This window comes from Hyla sarda, chromosome 1 (assembly GCF_029499605.1).
Source record: "Hyla sarda isolate aHylSar1 chromosome 1, aHylSar1.hap1, whole genome shotgun sequence".
Classification (NCBI taxonomy): domain Eukaryota; kingdom Metazoa; phylum Chordata; class Amphibia; order Anura; family Hylidae; genus Hyla; species Hyla sarda.
Genome location: NC_079189.1, coordinates 393,563,143 through 393,586,215, shown reverse-complemented (window position 1 = coordinate 393,586,215; position 23,073 = coordinate 393,563,143). Strand labels below are relative to the sequence as shown.

The 23,073-nt window shown below is 45.6% G+C and overlaps 1 protein-coding gene across 1 annotated transcript in view; it reads left to right on the top strand.

Annotated features, from left to right (window-relative positions):
- The window catches only part of REC8 (REC8 meiotic recombination protein), a 178,760-nt gene that overhangs the window by 142,176 nt on the left and 13,511 nt on the right, over positions 1–23,073 (top strand). Inside the window, exons 14-15 of the mRNA XM_056525830.1 lie at positions 884–987; positions 11,008–11,056. Of these exons, the coding sequence (XP_056381805.1) occupies positions 884–987; positions 11,008–11,056 (153 nt within the window). The remainder of the gene's footprint in view (positions 1–883; positions 988–11,007; positions 11,057–23,073) is intronic.

The following is a 23,073-nucleotide window of genomic DNA, read 5'->3' as shown; positions in this document are numbered from 1 at the left end:
TTTTTGCGCATACGTCATTGACCGTGCGGTTTAATTAATGATATATTTTTATAATTCAGACATAGGGAACTATAAGACTGCACACACTGATCTTTTACATTGATCATTGTTATCCCATAGGATAGCATTGATCAATGATTCTGCCACTTGACTGCTCATGCCTGGATCTCAGGCACTGAGCAGTCATTCGGTGATCGGACATGCAGGAGGCAAGTAGGGCTCCTCCTGGTGTCCTCCAGATGTTCGGGACGTCGCGATTTCGCTGCGGCGGTCCCGAACAGCCCACTGAGCTAACCGGCAGTAGTTTATTTTCACTTTAGATGCAGTGATCAACTTTGAACGCCACATCTAAAGGGTTAATAGCGCGCGGCACCGCGATCAGTGCCGTGCGCTATTAGCCACAGGTCCCGTCCTGTTGTTAGAGGCCGGGCCCGACCTGCTATGATGCGAGGCCACAGCGTGGCCCCACTTTATAGAAAGGGAGCGGACTCAGGGCGTACAGGTACGTTCTTGGTCCTTAAGTGGTTAAGCCAGTGTCAGATAGCTCTGCTGGCGGCTTATCTCCCTGCCAATAAAAGGCAGGGTCAGGTGAAATAGATGAAACTCAACATGCCAGTTCCTTCTCTTCCCTAATATCTCTGGTCAGGGAGAAGTCTGTAGCAACCATATACCTTAGATAAATGTCCCACCAACATTGTACTTGAATGAAACATTCTTAATGTGCATGGTCAGCTCAGCCAGTTTTTCAATCTCACATCTTTCTGCTGGGAATGTCTTGGAAGTGCTAAAAGAAATTAGGAGATAAAAGACTTTTGTTCTTCCTATGGTCCAGTTCTGTGTGTTGCACCTGTTAAATTCTGTTTATATCTTCCATCTTTATTAGAGAAATTCATGGCCCCAGAGCTTTGTAAGCTATGGTCTCGATGTGCATTTCTGGAGCCCTTGCAGTATATACATGAAAGAGAAGAAGAAGTCAGTGAGTTGGAGGTGAGCGGTAGCTAGGACTACACTGCAAGTTTATTTGTGACATGGGACACATAGCCAAAGATCCCATGTTATGCTCCAGAATTGTGCTGCATTCCATATAATATAAGTGAATCCATCCTGGGTGGATTGTTGGTATTTGTCAGGTAACTTGCATTAGTTGCTGGATCCTGGAACATGGAGCTGTGATAATGGCTATGCAACCCATGTCATGGCCAAATTACATTTAAAAATGTATAACCCATACAGTAAGGGTATGTTCACACTATGTAATGTGAATGGAATCTCCGCTCTCAGAATTCAGCAAGCAGAGATGCCATCTGGCAGCGGCTGAAAATGAAGGTAAGACCGCGCAGCACTGCGCCATCACCATTGACGGCTATGCAGTGCTCGTGGACTTCCACGCAAAGAATGAACATGTTCTTTCTCGGTCGCCTCATTGGGGGATACAGACCATGGGGTATATGCTCTGCCACTGGGAGGCTGACACTAAGGAAACAAAAAAGTTGGCTCCTCCCTGACAGGATATACCTTCCCACTGACAATGAGCTAATCAGTTTTAGCTTAGTGTCAGCAGGAGGCAGGCACAGGTCTGGAGCTCTCTAGACCTGGTCTTTTCTTTTATTGTTTTTTACTGTGTGGCACCGCACTGCATGTTTAGTTAGGTGTTTTCTTCCTATTTTTAGTTTTCTAGGTTCGGGGTTGGGGTCATCTTCTTATCTCTCCCCTCCTATGGGCAGCGTACTTTACAGAAGTACCCCTGTGTGCCTCTTCCTCTCGCCGGAGGGGGTATGGACATTATTTTATCTTTTTTTTCTTTTTTTTTAAAGGCATAGAGGCAGCTCTAGTATTGGGCACCCCCTGTGGTTGTCAGTGAAATTTCCAGGGCTTATTTCTCATGCCAATTCAACTGCATTTGGGCACCCTCTAGTGACAAAATCTCATAATTACAGCTCCATTTCTTTCTGTAATTCTCTTTGTTCGGATAATTTGTTTTTTGTCCGTAGTCCCAGTATCGCCATACAGCGCTGGTCCCTGCCTTAGCTTCCTTACACATACTGCAATATTGCACATTTGGGACCCTCAATAGCAATCTATGTCCAGTGGGTTCCCACTATATGGCAACGCCTTGGCGTTGACAAGTTGTATCCCCTGACTCAGCCCCTTGTTAATGGACAACTGTATATGGCCCTTCCCTGTTCAGAAACTCAGCTGGGGTTCAGAGTGATGAGTGTACAGGCTCACAGGCAGTCTTCAGGGCTCTGTTTGCTTTCCTCGACTCACGGTCCCCCATCTCAGGTCTACCGCATCCATGGCTGAAGTTTTGGGACCCCACTACCTGTTAGGGGCGCCCGAAGGGATGTCCCTACCGATATATTGTTCCCCTACAGGGATGTGTGCTATGCTCCCCATACCTCCTTGAGGAGTTCTATGCAGCCAGTCAGTGTTCTGCCTGCTTCCTCCACCACCAGTCACCCACCCCATGTTTGCCGCATCTGTGGCTGGAGTTCCGGTGCCCCACAGCTTGTGGGAGCTGACTGAAGGGGTGACCTTGTGCGTGCAATGGACCCTCTATGGCATCCATTATAGGTGTGATGTCTGCTGCATCTAAGGCTGAAGTTCCGGCACCGCACTGCTTGTGAGAGGTGTCTGGGGGGTGACCTGGTGTGTACAAAGGACCCTCTGTGGCATCCATGATGCGTGTGCTGTCTGCCGCATCCATGGCTGAGGTTCCACTACCCCGCTACCAGTGAGAGGTGACTGATGGGATAACCCAGTGTGTCCCATGGATCCTCTAAGGCATCCAAGATGTGTGATGTCTGCGGTATCCGCAGCTGCTGGTCTGGTACCACCGCCACTTGCGAGAGGGGACCGGAGAATTGACCCTGCATGTGCAGCCTGCCCTCCCCAACTTCCAGTACCTTTTGCCGCACCGGCGCCTGAAGTTTCGGTACCCCGGTGACCGGAGGGAGTGTCCCTGCTTATGCAGAAGCCCTCTCCAGCATCCATGGAGAGCGTGACCTCTGCAGCGTCTGTGGCTGGATTCCGGCACCCCACTACCAGTAAGATGTGACCAGGGGGCTCTCCTCTTAATCTATGGACAGCGTGGTGTCTACCACTTCTGCAACTGCAGTTCTGGTATCCCACTACCAGTGGAAGGTGACCAGAGTGGATGACCATGCTTGAGCACTTGGCCCTCTCCAACATCCTTGCACGGCGTGACGTCTGCCGCTTTCTCGGCTGCCACTCCGAGATGACTGGAAGGAGTGTCCCTTCAGATGCACAGACTTTTCTACTGATGCTGTGCCTTCCTTAGGTGGTGTATCAGTGGTCTTCAGGTGGTTGTCACTCTTGCATCCTTGACAGCACTCTTCCTTCTTCACCAACGGACACCCGTGTCGTGTTTGTTATTTTCGCAGCTGAAGTTACTGTATCACCTTACCACTGCAAGGTGGCTGTCTAGTTGGCCCTGCATATGCAATAGCCACGTTGCAGAGGTGGTGCCCATTTTCCCCTTCTCTGAGTGGTGTTGCGTAGTCCTTCAGGTGTTCTACCACTCTCTGCCGCGGCTGGTGTTCTGGTTCCCCACAGCTAGTATGTGCTGCCAAAGTGGTGAACCTGTACGTAAATGTTATCTTCTTTGCACAGACCTTCCTCCTGGGGGGGTTGGTCTCTTTTTCTGTTGTCCTTGGTACCTGCAATAGCCATTCTTTTTTTTTTTTTTTTTATAACTGTTTTATTTATTGTTTTTACCATTTTTATACAGTATTCTTACATTCCCCACCTCCTTGGGTGGACTAATGCTGTTTTTCCATAGGTAATTTGCTTGATTCTGCTGTCTTTACCATAGCCAGCTCCCTATCCTCTTCTTTTGGTGGGGGGGGGGGGGGGGGGAGGGGGGTATGGTCATGTAGTGCCTGTCCTTGCCTGTGTAGACGTCCCCTTCCCCCTTCCGCAGGGGGATTATATGCGGATTACCTGCTTCTGCTACTATGTAGCCATCACACTAACCCCCTCATAGATTCAGTGTTTTGCAGGGAACCTGCTATTGCTAAGGGGAATCCTCAGGGTGTTTGGATTACGCTTCCTCCTGGCATAGGGAGTGTGATTTGTGGGATGCCTGCTATGTTCATACAGTCATTGCGATGTCCCTCTGCAAGGCGAAGTAATGACAGGTTTTGCATGATTCCTGCTCTGGCTAGTCTAGCCTTCATGCTCCCACCTGCCTTGCCTTCCGCTCTTGGGGGGCATACCAGCAATTCCTCCATGGTTCCCAATATGCCAGCCTTCCTGCTACTATTCCCCATTGGAGAAGCACTTGTATGATGGTGTTCTAAAAGTCCTTGTACGGTTGTGTTTTGGTTTTCCAACCCTTGCATTATTTCTGTCCCACATGCAGTAAAGGTGATCTCTGTTGGATGCCTCCTCCTCTCCGGCAGTCTCTCCACCTTAGTGTGCCTTTCGCCTTCCTCTTTGTGGCCCTCCCTTTGGCCTGTCTTGGTTTCCCGAAGTTGGTTGTTCTCCTTGGTTGCAGCAGGTTCTTCCTCCTTTTTGGGCAGATCTCACTTATATTCTGTGCTGGGACATCAGTCTTATTGAGCGGCCTCCTGCTCCAGGGACCTGACAAGCCTCCAAGTCTTCCATTCTTTTGCTGTCTTGCTTCGGCAGGAGTGTCATGTCAGTTAGTTCCACTCTGTCCCCTCTCTGTCCTTTACTTTGGTACGTTCCTACCTCCTTTCTGTTCTACTGCAGGAATCCCGTGCTTCCCTCTGCCCTGTCTATCCACACTTTCCTGGTGTCTGCAGGTGTTGGACGGGAGGGTGGCCTGCGTGGTCGTGGTTCCTTTTTCCACTATACTCTTCATCGCCTTCTTTGGTTCTCCTCTTGTGTATGTAACTCTTCCCTGGTGACTCTAGACTGGGAAAGGGCTCTTTCCCTTGGTCTTCTGTGTTCTCAGTTGTTCATTTCTGTTGTCTTCAGCCTAGGTCCTCAGGCCTAAGCTGTATGTCTTGGCTCTCCCTTCGAGCCTCTCCGAGATCTCTCTCCTGGTCTTTGACGTCCCCTTTCCTGCTCTCTGCTCAGACGGGTCTCTGCACTGGGGTTCTCTTGTCGCCCGCTCTTCTTCATTCTGTCTGGGTTAAGGTAGCCCAGAATCTTGTTCTGTCCCTCTCCTGGGGGTGTTTCCTCTTTATTCTCTCTCAGGCCAGGATGGGTGCTCCTGTTGGGCCTCTCGGGTGGCCGTTTAATGCTGACTCCGGTTGCTTGTCGAGCCCCAGTCTTTACTTTAGGGAGGGAGGTTGCTGTCTGGGTTCCTGTTCCTTCAGGGTCCTGGGTCTCTTCTGAGATCTCTTGCCAGTAGTTGTGGTTTTGTCGCTGACCTAACATCCCCTTCTCTGGCGGTTCCCACCCAAGGGACTGCTTTGGGATGTCACATGGTCTGTGTCCCCCAATGAGGCGACCAAAATATGGTGAATTATACTCACTGATTATTCCTTTTCTGGAACTCGCCACAACAGCACCCACGAGATTACATCCTCCTCCTAATTGGGACAGGAAAAAACACTGAGAGGTTAAATTTCCCACCACTTCCTCTCCACACCAGTGTATTTATAAAGAACACCGAAGGAAAAGTGGGTATGGGTACTGTCGTGGAGACTTCCAGAAAAGGAATTATCGGTGAGTATAATTCACCATTTCCCCCCACGTCTCCACGACAGCACCCATGAGAAATAACAAAGAATTTATTAGGGAGGGACTATAGCACTGAGAAATTTACGTCCAAAGGCCATATCTTTAGAAGACAATACGTGAACTCTATAATGTCTGGAAAAAGTATGAAGGTTTTTCCAAGAAGCAGCTTTGCAAATTTGTTCTACAGAAGCTCCGGCTCTCTCTGCCCATGATGAGGAAATCGCCCTAGTAGAATGGGCCTTCAATTGAATAAGCGTGATTTTACCTCTGGCCACATAAGCCTCTGAAATTGCGGTCTTGATCCATCTGGCTATAGAACCTCTAGAGGTTTTTTTTTACCTCTATTAGGGCCAGAAAATTGAATAAACTATCATCTTTCCACCATTGACTAGTTCTTTCAATGTAAAGGAGAACAGCTATTCTAATGTCCAGCAGACTATATGATTTTTCTAGGTCATTTTTTGGATTAGAACAGAAAGATGGAACCACAATATCTTGTGACCTATGAAAGGTAGAGACAACATTGGGAAGAAAGTTAAAGCTTAAAAATAATTTTGTCATCCAAAATTCTGATATAAGGCTCCCAGATAGAAAGAGCCTGAATCTCACCTACTCTTCTAGCTGTAGTGATGGCAATTAAGAAAATAGTTTTGAGAGTCCAAAATTTTTCAGAAATAGAATCCAGAGGCTCAAAGGGATCCAGAGGAAGAACCGCTAGAACTGTAGTTAAATTCCACTGAGGGCAGATATTTAAAGTCTTAGGTCTGAGTCTGCTGGATGCTTTAATAAATCTAGAAATCCACATGTTATCAGCCAATTTTACATGATAAAGAGCACTGAGAGCAGAAACCTGTACTTTGAGGGTACTAGGGGCGAGACCTCAATCAAATCCCTGCAGAAGGAAGTCTAGAATTTTAGGAATCACCGGAGTGTTGATAGAAAAAGAATCCTTACAACAAGAAATACATTTCTTCCAGGTTTTAGCATAGATTCTAGAGGTAGTATCTTTATGGCTAGATAGAAGTGTATTTACTACCTTTTCAGAGAAACCTTCCTTCAACAGAATAGACTTTTCAATTTCCATGCTGTTAAGCTGAGGTTTTTGATCTGACAATGAAAGGATTGTCCCTGGGACAGAAGATCCTTTTGAGGAGTAAGGTAGATGGGATCCTCTATACTTAGAGTTTTTAATAGAGAGAACCAGCTCCTCTTTGGCCAGTGTGGAGCTACTAGGATTAGAATGCAATGGCAGTTCATTCGTTTTTGAAGGACCCGAGATATCCCATATTGAACGTCCAATCCTGAGCCAAAGCATCTACTGCTAGAGGAGAGTCTTTTGGATTTAGGGAATAAGAATAGATCCACCTTGTGATTTCTCCTGGTTGCAAACAGATCTATTTAAGGAACCCCCCCCCCCATCTCTTCGTAATCATCCTGAATGCCCACGGAGCTAGAGACCATTCCCCTGGGTCTAATATATGTCTGCTCAGGAAGGTCGCTTCTAAGTTCCAGACCCCTCTGAGATGGACTGCTGAGATCGAAAGTACTTTGTTTTCTGCCCAAGAAAATATTTGATGAGAAATTGATTGAAGAGCTGTATGTCTTGGGCCTCCCTGACGTCTTATAAAGGCTACTGCAGTCGTGTTGTCCGAGTAAACGAGGATATGGCGATTCTTGCAGTTTTCCTCCAGTTCTTGGCGTGTCATCCATATCGCCAGTAGTTCCCTGAAGTTAGATTTCCTTGCTGTCTGAGGATCCCATTTCCCTTGGACTACTTGAGTCTCTGAGTGAGCACCCCATCCCCATGCACTGGCATCTGTTGTTATAAGTAACTGGTTTGTCTGGAACCAAACTACTCCCTTCTCTAAATTTTTCTTTAACGTCCACCATCTTAGATGGGTTTTTACTTGAGAGGGAATTATCACTCTTTTGTCTAGAGACTTCTGAGACTTGTCCCAAATGGCTATGATCCACTTTTGTAGAGGCCTGGAGTGAAACTGGGCCCAAACTACTTATTGGATGCATGATATCATATGACCCAGAGTGGACATTGCCGTCCTGATTGTACAAGAGTGGAGGGATAGGAACCGGGACGCTAATGCCTGTAGTAATACCCAGGAATATTTTCCTCTGACTGGGAATAAGATCTGACTTTTCCACATTTAGAATCCAGCCCAACTTCTGGAGAACAAGAATAGTTCTCTGTAAATGAGGTTCCAGTTGAGGAGCAGAGTCTGCCACTATCAGAATGTTGTCTAAATAAGGAATAATTAGAATAGACTCCTTCCCGAGATGGGCAACCACCTCTTCCAAGACCTTGGTGAAAATTCGAGGCAAGGGTTTCAGGTTTATAATTGTACGGAATTTCTCGTTTGGTTTGGAGACCAAAAACAGGGAGGAGTAATGACTTAGGCCCATGTGAAGGAGAGGAACCTCCTGGATAGCACCCAGGCTGAGAAGGTCCTGAACACCCTTGAGAACCAATTTCTGTTTTTTTGGACTCTGACGAGTAACAACGAATCTTGGAGGAGGAGGTGAGGACAACTCGATTCGAAGGCCCCAACATATTATCTCTATAATCCATGGATTGGGAATGAGGGATTCCCACACTGGGGCAAAATGGGAAAGCCTTGCCCCCACTGGCCTGGCGTCATTGTTTAGGGTTGGAAGAGGACTGACCGAGGTTAGTGAAGATATTTCTACCCCTACCCCCTTCCTGTAAGGCCAACGTCCTGTCTTCCCTTTACCTCCTCTGAAAGATTGGTCTAACTGGGAAAAGAGACGAAAAGGAGATTTCTTAGGTTGGACCTTATCTAAGGGCAGTCCTTTTTTCTTGTCTGCTGCTTTTTCCAATATAGAATCCAGTTCTGGACCAAATAAAAATTTTCAATGGAAAGGGAGGGAGTAGAGTTTACTTTTAGAAGTCATGTTTCCTGACCAAGATTTTAGCCACAGAACACGCCTAGTGGTATTGGACAAAACAGCAGTACGAGAAGCAAGTTTAACGGACTCTGCAGAGGCATCAGATAAAAAATTAGAAGCCATTTTAAGACTGGGTAAGGACTGCAAAATCTGGTCTTTAGGGGTGTCAGACTGGAGATGGTATTCCAGCTGGTCTAACCAGACTCCTAAAGTTCTGGCCGCGCAAGTAGAGGCTATACTACTAGGCCTTAACAAGGAAAAAGCAGCCTCCCAGGTCTGTTTTTTTTAGCAAACTCTCTGCCTTTTTATCCATTGGATCTTTTGGTTGTGTAGCATCCTCAAAAGGCAGAGAGGTATGCTTTGCTATTTTAGCAACTGGGACGTCTACTAACGGTATTGTATCCCAAGTGATAGAGTCTGAGTCATTAAAGCGATATCGCCTTTTTAGACTCCTAGGAATAAAAGCATTGTTCTCTGGTTTTGCCCATTCATCCTTAACAATTTTATGTAAATTTGCATGAACAGGGAAAGTAAAGGGTTTCCTGTCTCCTAGGCCTCCAAAAAGCTCATCCTGTATTGACTTAGCCTCCTGAACCTCCTCTAAATTTAAGGTAGTATGGACGGACTTAATTTAAGGATTCCATATCATCAGAATGAAACAAAAATTTCTTCAAAGAAGGATCTTCCTCTTCATGAGGATTTTCTACATACTCTCCTTCTTCCAATTCTGGAGATACACTTTCTTCAGAAACTGAAAAAGACAACGTTTTAGTCTTTTTTTTTTTACAGCTGAGACATTAACCATAGTAGTGGATGCCACAGGGGTAACAGGTGTAAAAGAGGCCAACACTGAGTGTATCTCTGAATGAATCATGGTTTTAATTTCTTGCATAAGAGTTTGAGAGTCATCTTTTACTACTGATGCAATGCATGATTTACACAAAGGTTTAGAAGCCGATTCAGGAAACTCTTTATAGCACATTACACATTTTTTAGGTTTTGATTTTTTCGGTTTAACCAAAAGACCTGCAGAATCCTTGTCTCCCTGAAAATACAAGGAAGAGAAGGATAAAACACCATGCAATGAAGATAGGCCAGAGGGAACCCATAGGCCCTCAGTACTCACGGATCCTGTGATCACTGGAGGATCTGGAACTTTTGCAGGCGAGCTCATGACGCAGCCTTGTATTATCCAACGCTGGAATCAGGAAGTGCAACTTCCATCTGGGAGAGGGGCTTCTTATAGCAAAAAAGCCAGTCTCCAGATTTATATTCCCCGCCCAAGCGCAGACGGAAGTGACCTCAGACGCCAGCGTCCCGGCCGGAAGGAAATTTGCAAAGCTCCTCACCAGGAGAAAATAAACTAGGAAGTGCTCGCGCAGGGTAAAGATCTCCTCGCTGAAAGCAGAGACTGCCGCAAGAACACCGCACAGAGACCGTCAGATCCTGCACACTCACAGTGCTCCCGCTGCGTTCCCTCTGCCTCCATGCTCCCGGAGCGGACCTACAAAGTGGACTGGACCAAAAGGGAGAAAATGACAGGGGGTGTGCTGTGCCAGCACCCTGAGTCTGCAAGGCCCCCAGTAAGGACCTTCAATTTCTTTGCAGGGAAAGAGTTCCCCACACCTCTCAGCTCCTTCCTGACAGGGACAGGAATAACACTGGTGTGGAGAGGAAGGGGTGGGGAATTTAACCTCCCAGTGTTTTTTCCTGTCCAAATCAGGAGGAGGATGTAATCTTATGGGTGCTGTCGTGGAGGGAAAAGTAGATTTTTAGTACTCACACAGTTCTCACCCTTTTCTGGTTGCCCTGTCGGAATCTTTGTTGCCTGGTGACAGGGTTCCTTTGGATGATTTTTGCTGGGGTCCATTCAGACGTCCTACTAGTTTTGTTGGCTTCTCATACTGCTTTGTGACACAACTGATTATCTCATTGTCAGTGGGCGGGTATGTCCTGCCAGGGAGGAGCCGACTTTGTTACCTTAGAGTCAGCTTTCTAGTGGCAGAGCTTATACCCCATGGTCTGTGTCCCCCAATGAAGGCTACGAGAAAGAGATTTTACGGTGAGAAAAAAAAAAAATCTACTTCTCTTTGCGCTGATCAATGAAATTCCGCAGTGTGAACATATCTGCGGACGACCCATTCACACTAATGTTAGGAGTTCATACAGTGGATTTCCAATGCACAATTCAGCACGTTGAATTCTGCACTAATTACATACCCCCAAGGAAGAAAATAATCAAATGTAGCAGATTTGTTGCAGATATTTCTGTGACAGAAAATGAAGTCTGTTTCTGCAGCATGTGATTGAGTTTTACTAACAAAGATCAGTATACAGAAAAAGGTGAAAGTGAGAAAAACTAGATACCCTAAAGAAGTATGCTTTTGTGTCCCCCCCCCTTTCCCACAGGAGGTACGTGCAGCCCCAGAATCCGGTGCCAGCATCATGATGTCCTCAGGTGGGCAATTTTATGGTCTTCCTTTCGATCAGCTGTGGATATTTATGGTTACATGCTATTTCAGTGTATTGTTTAGCCTTAACTCCTTTGTGCCAGCTATGGCAAATTCTGGATTTGTGTGGATGGAGTGGGCTCATCACGCCTGCCCTATTAGAAATATTATTACAACCTTCCATAAGCAGGCAGTAATGATAGATCTCAGAAATGACAGTACTCTGCAATACTTAGGCATAGCAGTGTACTGTACAAGTGACCTGAAGATCACCTGTTTAGGTTCCCAAGGGGTACTTAAAAGGTGTAACAAATAAATAAATAAATAAATGTAAAAGATAACTAATCTTGGGTGCCAAGAGTATGCACAATACTGCTCAATACCATACACATTTATATAAATAATACCAGTAAATGAATTAATGATTAAAACCAATAAACATTTTATGGGTAAGACCAAGAAACATATACTCTTGCGAAAGAAAGTTGATGGTACATACATTTTTGTTTAAACAAAAAAATAATAATTATATACAACATGAGACCACTCTGCTCATAAAATCATATGCTGGTATACCACTATCACAAAAAAAAACCCTGCAAAAATGTATACACAACCTGATTGCATACCCTAACAGACCTTATGGAAGGTGCCTCACTTTGTTATACAACGGAGTCCAATCTCAGTGTAAATGGGTGTGGGTTTCTTTAAACTGTGTCCAAAAAGCAATGTGTTGGCTGAAAATAGTGGCTTGATGTCTTTCGCCTAGCATTTTCTCGGTCTCATGGGGAAACTTGTTCACAGGAAATACAGATCAAGAGTTTTTGATGTGACAAAGTCCAGGAAGTACCTAATACTTTTCAAAGCATTTTGGTAGTACTAGGGCTACCTTCATCAGTGAGCTACCTCTGGTCCCTATTTATAATATTTTTAGTTATTGTAAACTTGTAGAGAGATGGGGATGAATTTATCATTGGTTTTACCCTCATTGGTTTGTTTTGTGGTGTTGATTTGTCGCAGTTGATATTTAGACTTTTCATTGCAACTTTTGCTTAAGATGCTTTTTCTAAAATTGTGTAGCCATGCCACAGTCTGGTTAACCTTTTGCAGTGATCATGAATTTATCGTGTAGGGTTTGTCAAACAATTTGTCGCAAATGTACAGCAGCCCTGACCTGGCTTACAAAACTGTCTGTGGACAGCATTTGTAAAAGAATGCAGAAAAAGTTGCAAAAGAGGAACCATACAGATTGGTGTATTGAAGAAAATGTGTACTAGCTCCATATTTATCACAGGCCATTTGACCATTTAAAAAAAAAAAAATGTGGCATATGTACACATTACCATCACGCAAATTAAAGGTGTAAAAAAAAAAGACTTGCCTACATCACCCTTGCCTACATCAGGTTGCAGGAGCGCCAACTGATGACGTCGGCAAGGCACGCCCCCTTCCCGAGCGTAGGCCGCGGGAAGAGGAAGAGGCCTGTATGACGGAGGACCCGCCCCCTGCCCGCGCGCGTGAAGACGATGTGGGGGGGGGGAAAGGAAGGGGAAGAAGAAGAGTCCTGAAGATGGCGGCGCCAAGTAAGATGGCACTAGGCCCGGGAGCGCTGGACACAGTGCTGAACCCACAGCACCAGAAAGCGATCCGGTACCAGAATACAGAGAGAAAATAATAATATCTATATCTAAATTGAAACAAAAGATAAATATAGATATATAGCAGATAAGCTACAACGGAAAAAGGGACACCCCCGAGAGGCACTCTCGAAAAACAGAGAAAGACACCTCCGTGGGCTACCCTCACCATATGTAGATACCTACATAAGTATACACTATACCAGTATATAACCTTATAACAACAGTATATGAAGCACTTATCTGTATGCTCTGCTATGAGCAGAAAGAAAGAGGAGGGGCTATACACAGGCAGTCCCTTATATAGTAGCCACCTGGCTAGGATTGGCTGCTGGGATTGTAAGGACTGCTGGGAGTTGTAGTCGTAAAGTTTTTTCTGTTTGAATTACAATGACTGAAGGTAGTATTTCTGCTATGGGCATTAATAAAGAAAGATTAATGCATAAGATATGAGCCTCCTGTCTGATATATAAATCAAGATTTTCCTAGCTTGTGACGGAAAATATTAGTTATTTGAAGACAGGAGGCGAGTATCTTATGCATTAATCTTTCTTTATTAATGCCCATAGCAGAAACTATCTTCATTTATGTAATTCAAACAGAAAACGGTGAAACAGACTACATATCCCAGCAGTCCTTGCAATCCTGATAGCCACTCCTAGCCAAGTGGCTCTATATAAAGGACAGCCTTAGTAACACCCCTCCTCTTTCTTGAAGCGAAGTTCAGACTCCTAAGAACCATGAACTCCATGTAGATCTCGGTACCGCGACTCGGATCTTTGGCCAGCCGGCCTACCACCTTCCGACTCCGGAGCCGCAACGTTGAAACACTTGGGGAACCTTGCCACCAACGACACTCTAACAGGGATGTCCTGAAGTTAAACTTCGTCCCAACGGGGACCCAGGAACCAACAGCTTATCCGCAAACAGGAACTCTCCATCGTAGTTCAATACCCTGAAAAAAGAGAACAAAAATTGTAACAGGGTGGGTCGGGAGGGAAGATACTCACCTCCTGTCTTCATATAACTAATATTTTCCGTCACAAGCTAGGAAAATCTCGATTTATATATCAGACAAGAGGCTCATATCTTATGCAACTTTAAAGCAGTATCTATAACATAGACATTAAATTTAAGACTGATTAAGATCAAAGTACAGACATAGAGACATGCTCCTCTGGTCTAAAGTAAAATTGACAAAAGGTCGACTCTGAAGACCAATCTGCTGCCAGTAGAAGGTCTGACAGCGACCCCCCTGAAATAACCACCTTAGTGGCCATTGCCCCTCTAGTATAGTGGGCGCCAAAAAGGGAAATATCAATCCCTGACATTTCCATCACCGACCTCGCATCTCGTCGCCGTTCGCATCTCGTATGCCTGCAGGCATCGGACGACACAAAGTCGCAGATGTGATGGAAAAAAGGGGTAGAAAACTGAGTGCAATCTGGTTATGGTTCTACGAACCACTGAGAATTTAACCCCTTCTGGCGAAAATTGCGGCCTAGAAATATCTAAGGCTCTCACATCTGATACCCTTTTAATGGAAACCAGACACAATAGAGTCGTGAGCTTGAGGGATAAAACCTTTAAGGAGAGGGAATCATTGTCTTCCCAAGAGGAAAACATATGTAACACTTTGGCAACATCCCAAGTTGTCTGATAATGTGGTCACAGAGGGCGTTTAAATTTTATGCCGCATAGGAGACGGCACACCAATGGATGTTTGCCTACAGGCAAAGAGTCCACCGGACAATGGTATGCCGAGATGGCGGACCTGTATATGTTGAGGGAACTATGATTTTCCCGATTCACAGGACTCTGCCAGGAAGTTCACTACTAATGAAACAGGGGCCTGAACGGGATTAACCTGTCGTTGATCACACCAACGAACCCACAGTCCCCAGGCAGATTGATATGCCGATCTAGTCCCTGGGGCCCAGGCCAAGGCGAAGAGATCTCTAGCCGATTGTGAAAGGACTCCATCTTGGTCTGGCACCCCGAAACCAACCACGCAAGGAGAGGCAGTTTGCCCTCCAGCACCAAGGGTTGATGACCCTTGGTTGGATTCGTCAAAAGATGTGGTAAGTGGGGAAGGAGTCTGGGATAGTTGATCGACATCCCTAGAATCAGAGGGAACCACGGTTGTGTCGGCACCAAGGAGTGACCAGAACAATCATCGCCCTCTGATTGACTATTTGAAGGAGAAACCTGGTGATCAATGTAAAGGGGGGAAACGCATAATGCGTCCCTTTCGGCCAAGTTTGGCGAAATGCATCCACTGCCACTGCCTCTGGATCCGGCCTCCAGCTGTAAAAGTGGAGTAACTGCCGGTTGAGGCGTGAGGCGTAAAGATCCGTGTGGAACGGATCCCAAAGCTCCTGTAATGTTAGAAACACAGATCGTTCCAGCATCCAGTCGCTGGAATCGGTCAGGTATCGGGAATTCCAGTCTGCAACGGAATTGGACACACCTGGAATATATTCCGCTATCGGAACAATGTCGCGAGAAAGGCAGAAATGCCAAAAGTCGGACGCGATGTCCGCTAACATTTTGGATCTCGTGCCCCCTAGGCTGTTGATGTATTGCACCGCCGCCACACTGTCCATGCGTAGTAGTACGCAACAGTTGGACCTCTGAGAGAGGAAGCTCCTGATGGCAAAGAACGCCGCCAGGAGTTCCAACGCATTGATATGGAGGGAAGATTCTTCTACGGACCATGTCCCTCCTGTGGTGTACTGGCCACACCGGGCCCCCCAGCCTTGTCGGATCGCATCTGACTCTAAGATCATGTCCGGGATGGAATTGAAGATCGCCTTGCCGTTCCATTCGACGGCATGCCGAAGCCACCACCGCAACTCTTCCTCCGATTCCGGACAAAGAGTGACCTCGTCCGCGTAACGCAGACCCTGCCGTAAGTGTAGGGTTTTGAGGCGTTGCAGAGCCCGATAATGAAGCGGGGCCAGGAAGATTGCCTGAATGGAGGCCGCTAGCAGACCGACTATGCGTGAGATCACTCTCATCGATACTCTGCCTTTCCGCAAAACCACCCTGATTTCCTTGTGAATCAAGGCCAGTTTGGACTTGGGCAACCGTAGTACCGCCTGTCTGGTGTCCACCAAGAACCCCAAAAACTCCATCTCCTGAGCTGTAGAGAGCACTGACTTTTTGTGGTTGATGAGGAAACCTAGTTCCTCCAGCAATGTCACTGTCCATAGTTTGTGCAGGTTGGCCTGCGCTCTGGAACATGCCATGATTAGCAGGTCGTCCAGATATATTATCAGGCGTACCCCTCTGCATCGTAGCGCGGCTAATACAGGCTTCTTTATCTTGGTGAAGCACCATGGAGTCGATGAAAGACCGAAGGGGAGGCAAGTGAATTGCCACATTCTGTCCCTCCATAGAAATGTTAGAAATTTTTGAGAGGCAGGATGCATGAGAACTGTTAGTTACGCATCCTTTAGGTCTATTTTGACCAGCCAATCGCCCGGGATTAGAAGGTCTCGCAGTAAGTGGATCCCCTCCATTTTGAAGTGACAATACTTCACATGTTGGTTTAACTGTCTTAAGTTTATCACCTGTCGATAACCTCAGTCTTTCTTCTTGACTAAGAAGAGAGTGCTTACGAACCCGGGTGACAAGGGGTCGACTTCTACTACCACCTGTTTTGATATGAGTTCTTCTAGCTCTAAGTCTATGAGGTGTACATTTGGAGGTGAAAAATGAATGGGATGCGGTCTGATGTTCATGACCGGTTAAGAGAGAAAATCTATGTGATAGCCCGCTACAGTCGCTAGTATCCACACGTCTGCAATAATCGTGGAACAGACGTGGGTAAAATACTACAGCCTGCCCCCCACAGGTATGTGTGCGTGGTAATGTGGTATCATACTCACCAGTGGACGGACGGGATCTAGGGAACCCTCTGCTTCCACGTCCCGTCCAGGGGCGTCCTCGTGGGGGGAAGAAAGGGGCCGGTTGTGCCACAGGGATTGGGTATTGCTGCGGTTGAGCGGGGGCTCTGGAGTACGCTCTGTAATAATTGTTGCGGCCGGCAGAGCGACCCCTTCCTCTGCCGGCCTTGTGAAAAACCTTAGTCCCAGTACCAGACTTTTTAAGGGAGGACTGAGCCTTATCAAGGCTGGTGAACAGACTCATGAATTTGTTTATATTTTTGATTAAATCTTCTCCAAACAGGAGGCCTTCAGCTGAAGGGCCAGGCTCAGTCTCAGTAGTATTGGCCAAACCTAGGAGACAGATGGCCCTTTGTGCCCAACCTCTTAATTGGGTCAAGTCCACGGGCTCATCCGTGGAAGCCGCTTGTTCTGATAAATTTATTATCTTCGTCAGCGGGCCCAACAAATCTAAAATGCGATCTTGTATCGCCTTATATGAGCGCTCGATACCTTTTTTGGTATACTTGCCATTTTTCATCAGGTACTTTAACAGTACTGGATCAATTTCAGGTGTATGGGTCACCTTTTTAGGGACAAATGGCCTGGGGCATTCCGCCCTCAGCTTGTTTGTTGTCCAGTACTCCACATATTGTGAGACTTGCGGTAGGGGTGCCCAGTCACCTGACCGTGGATGCGATATTGCATCCGGGTTGAAGAATGGCTCCCCTAGGGAGTCCACGATAGCCTCGGAAGGCAAATCGGGGCCGACTTCTTTTAAGTCGGACATAAGCCCAGCTTCCTCAATCTCCGAGTCAGAATCTGTGGTCACTGCCACCTCGGATCCTTCTGAAGATTCGTCATTAGACGTATCATTAAAGGAGTCTGGCTTAGCTCGCCTAAGGGACTTAAGGCGTTTGTGTGGTATCTCCTTGTGAGTCAAGGGTCGCTGAGGATTCTGCTCAGGAAGGCTGGGTTGACCGGCCGTGTTGGGTCCGGTCTTATGCATCAATTCTACTTCTCCTGCCGGGGAGTCAGAATACGCAGTGAGGTGTCTGTGTTTGAAAGGAGCTTTCCCCTTCTTAACAATTCCCCTCTGTCACTTGGGAAGTGGAAGGGTTAATAGAGGAGGTAGAAGGGTTAACAGCAGAGGACAGTGCAGCTTGCACAGATCTGCTGATGAGATCCTGAATTTGTGCAGCTGTGAGCAGCTGAGGCGAATCAGATGGAAAAGCATCCTCTGTCACCTTCCTGGGTATGGTGATACTTTCCTCTGCCATGATAATCCAATAAGTACAGACTAGTACTAAACTAGGGATACTCAGAGTACTGTATACAGAAATATATATATATACTAAGACCACTCAGGGTAAGAGTGTAGTTACTAAGCGCACTGCACCAAACAGACTATGTTCTTAAGGCAGCACAGAATATAAGGGCTGAAAACTTACTAATACAGAGACAGATCTGCAGGTACCGCTCTCCTCACCGCTCGCAGCAGACTGTCGCGATGTTACGGCTGAGAACACTGTGATTGGTCAGTAAATGACCACGCCTCACAGAGGACCAGCCTCCTTCCCCCTCCGGGCGCGCGTGTGTCGCAGCCGCGGCGGGAAGAAGGAGAAGAAGAAGGGGGAAGGGCAAGAGAACGCTCACAAGATGGCATCTTAAGGTAAGAATATGAGGAAAAGGGGGACAGGATCGGGAGGGAGGTGAAGAGCGCTGGAACGCACGGACAGCAGCTCCTTCTCCCTAGAGTATAACAGGGGCAAAAAGCCCAGAGGAATAGAAGGAAATCACAGGGTAAAAGCCCAGAAGAAAATAGAAAGAAACAATGAGTATAAAGAGAAAGAATTAAAGAATGAAATAGATGAAAGTATGAAGCATAAAGATACTGTTAAGTGTAAACACAAAACAGACCTGAATACACTGAAAAACGTATGTTCAATAATTAGAAACTAAACTTGAAGGAATACTTATCTTATCTCTGCCATGAGCAGAAAGAAAGAGGAGGGGTGTTTCTAAGGCAGTCCTTTATATAGAGCCACTTGGCTAGGAGTGGCTATCAGGATTGCAAGGACTGCTGGGATATGTAGTTTGTTTCACCGTTTTCAAAAGAAGAAAAGTTTTTTCTGTTTGAATTACATAAATGAAGATAGTTTCTGCTATGGGTATTAATAAAGAAAGATTAATGCATAAGATATGAGCCTCCTGTCTGATATATAACTCAGGATCAGTACAGGATAAGTAATGTAATGTATGTACACAGTGTCCTCACCAGCAGAATAGTGAGTACAGCTCTGGAGTATAATACAGGATATAACTCGGGATCAGTACAGGATAAGAAATGTAATGTATGTACACAGTGAGCCCACCAGCAGAATAGTGAGTACAGCTCTAGAGTATAGTACAAGATATAACTCAGGATCAGTACAGGATAAGTAATGTATGTACATAGTGACCCCACCAGCAGAATAGTGAGTACAGCTCTGGAGTATAATACAGGATATAACACAGGAATAGTACAGGATAAGTAATGTAATGTGATGTAAAAACCTCAAATGCAGCGTTAAGAAAAGGATCGATGCAGAGCGAGGGATCATCCTAGCACAGCAGCATGTCACCCTTTTGGCCAGAGCGGATATCATGTATGCTGGGACAAAAACATAAAAGTTTTGTGGCGCTCCTCTTCTTCACACGGTGTTCGAGGCTATTACACGCAGTGATGTTGACACTTTTGAGCCTGCAGACAGTGTAGTGCAGAAAGCTCCTAGCCTGTCAATCATGTCTGCCAAAGCGTGATCACAGCAAATAGCGATGACTAGTTTTGGTCATGAAAACGCCCCAATTACTACTTGAGTAATTAGCATATGGCGAGCAAATCAGAGTTATTTTTTGCAAGAACAGCCTGTTATACCACAGACATGGTAGGAAGGATTATTAAAAGGCCTATAGCACAGTGTGAGCTTATGAGGTAAAACCTGGGGACGGTTCTACTTTAAATATAGATCATATACACATACATGTATATACATATACATGCATGTTCATATAAAGATACATACTGTACATATATGCATCATATACACAGCACACATACTGTACACATTACGTACATACACACACACTTTATACAGATATATACACATATATATTCATCCACAGTACTAACACACACACAGATAGGCACATTACATAAACATGCACACATACATACCGTATTTTTCGCCGTATAAGACGCACTTTTTCTTCCCCAAAACTGGGGGGAAAAAGTCGGTGCGTCTTATACGGCGAATACACCCCTATCGCGGCGGTCCCTGCAGCCATCAACGGCCGGGACCCGCGGCTAATACAGGACATCACCGATCGCGGTGATGCCCTGTATTAACCCTTCAGACGCGGCGATCAAAGCTGACCGCCGCGTCTGAAGGGAAAGTGACACTAACCCGGCTGTTTGGTCGGGCTGTTCGGGACCGCCGCGATTTCACCGCGGCGGTCCCGAACAGCCCGACTGAATAGCCGGGTTAGTGCTTACAGAACACCGGGGGGGACCTTACCTACCTCCTCGGTGTCTTCTCCGTTCAGGGATCCCCTGTATGGCCGGCGCTCTCCTTCCTCGTCATCACGTCGTCACGTCGTCGCGTACGTGCGTCGGCGTGCGTAACGACGTGATGGCGGCGACGGAGAGCGAGGATACCCGGCCGGCAGCAGAGACGTTCCGGAGCGACGGGGACACGGCGACAGCGATGGAGCGACATCCAGGGCAGCGGTGACGGGTCCGGAGCGGCGGGGACACGTGAGTATTACCTCCTCCTGCAGTGGTCTTCTTGAAGACCACTATTGGGTTAAAAATCTTTATTTTTTTAGATTTTGTCCCTAAAAATTGGGTGCGTCTTATACGCCGGTGCGTCCTATAGGACGAAAAATACGGTATATATGCAGGAACACTTACATTTTGAGACCATCAGTCAGTCCCCATCTTCTATAGCCTTAAAATAAAAAATAAATATCAAGTAACACAACAGGCAGCCAAGCCCCCCTAGTCTTTGTTCTTGCCCGGGCCCCTGACTGCAGGCCCAACATTCATTCCCTGATGGCGGCCCTTATTATGGAAGCAAAAAGCAGCCCCACCAGTCTTACTATGGTTTGCCAAGGTTAATGATTTTATGTATATGGAAGATTTTACTTCTGTCTCTAAGGATTCTAAGGAAAAATCTTTTAATACTCACGTTGGACACAAGGAAACCTCTGAATATGTGAACCTCTTGAACTCTTCAGCACAGGATTGCCTATATCTATCTATCTATCTATTGCCAAAGGATAAGTGCAGCACACCAAATGTCTCCATTCAAATGTGTTAGTTTATTCCAACATTCAGGAAAAAAAAAAAAAGCAAACGTTTTAGTAGCTTCATGCTACCTTTCTCAAGTAGCATGACGCTACTGAGAAGTTTTTTTCCTACACTATGGGGACATCTGGTGTACTGCACTCATCCTTTGACTATTGCCCTGGACCTGGTAACCACCGTCCTACACCTGCCTGCGCCTTCTGTTGAAAGACAACAATTCTGGATGTGCTGTTTTTATTTATATATATATATATATATATATATATATATATATATATATCTATATATATATATATATATATATCTATAGTGATCGATGTGGAAAATAGGCAAAAATAGGCGATCCTGGTGTGGCGCTCACCCGTACAGTACAGTAACTGTGTGGTTAGTTGGTCAAAGGTCTATAATATTCTGCACTATATATATATATACATACACACACACGTGTGTGTGTAAAATAAATAAACATAGAATAAAAAAATAAAAGAGTGACCATAGTTTCTATCCCATATAAATATGAGGTCATGTATGAAATGGCTCCAGAGGACCAGACCAGTGTATGACTGTGATTTTAACCAACAGGTTTGGGTAGTGGCCTTGGGAACCAGATTCGTCCCCAAGTTATGCAAATCTATATATGGTTAGATTGGAGAACATTATCAACTTCCCAAATGCAAAGCTTCAGGAGAGTCTGGTCATCTGGCACCATTTCATATGTATTTATACACATATTAATTTGGGACCATAATTACGGTCTTTTTCATAAAGTCTCTGCTAGAGGGGATACACATATGTATATATTTGCAGTGCAGGGACAACATTAGGATTCTCCAGCTCCCAATGGAAAAAATATGAAAACTTTACAATTTTATTGAAACATGAATAAAAGTCAAAATCATTGCAAAAAGGCGTTTTGATGTGTTTATGACCTATTTTTTCAGTGGGAGCTGGAGAACCTCATGTCCCTGCACTATAACTGAGAAGTGGGCTAGGCTTTCACTCATGCGCTTCTTATCTTTATAGGCCCAGATTTAATCAAATTGTGTGAGAAAAAATAGAGTGATTTCCCCACAGCAACCAATCACAGCTCAGCTAACGAGCTCTGGTAAAGTGAAAGCTGATTGGCTGCTGTGGCAAAATCACTCCATTTTTTGATAAATCTGGGCCATAGTGTATCCTGGACACATTCCTATATGGCGGTGAGCTGGCGATTTTTTTTGTTTATATGTTAACTAGCTGAGTACCTGGCGTTGCCCGGTTTTTCCTTCCTAATCCTTGTTGGGGAGGAAAATAAACAAAGGAGAAAGCTTTTGACTTAACATCCCATCTTTGTATATTGTTGTCATATCCCGTCCTCATATCCCGACCTCCTATCCCGTCCTCCTATCTTGACCTCCTATCCCGTCCTCCAATCTCTACCTCCTATCACGACATTCTATCCCGTCCTCCTATTCCGACATCCTATCCCGACCTACTTTCTCGACTTCCTATCCCGTCCCGTAATATGTGTACCAGTTATTGAAATATCTCCAGCCGTACAGAAGTTATGTGGGAAAATACATTTCCCATTGATTTGCATGGGACTTTACACAAAAACCCTGACCCTCACAAATGGGGGTAGTTAAGGGTTAAATTAACTATCCTATATTTTAAGTGGACATATAAGTAACATGTGACCAAGTATTATGGAAATATCTCCAGCCGTTTGAAAGTTATGCAGTAATTTATTTCCCATTGACTTGTATGGGACTTTAAACAAACTCCGCCCCTGGCAAATGGGGGTGGGTAAGGGTTAAATCACCTATCCTATGTTTGTTGTGGACATATAAGTAACATGTGTGCCAAGTTTCATGTTAATATCTTTAGCCGTTTGGACGTGATGCTGGAACATACACACATACATACACATACACACACACACACACGTTGAGTTTTATATATATATATATATTGACTAGCTGAGTACCCGGCATTGCCCGGTTTTTCCTTTCCCATCCTCCTATCCCGGTCCTCCTATCGCGTCCTCCTTTCCCGACCTCATATCCCGTCCTCCTATCCCGACCTCCTATGTCGACCTCCTATCCCGACCCGTAATATGTGTACCAGTTATTGAAATATCTCCAGCCGTACGGAAGTTATGTGGGAACATA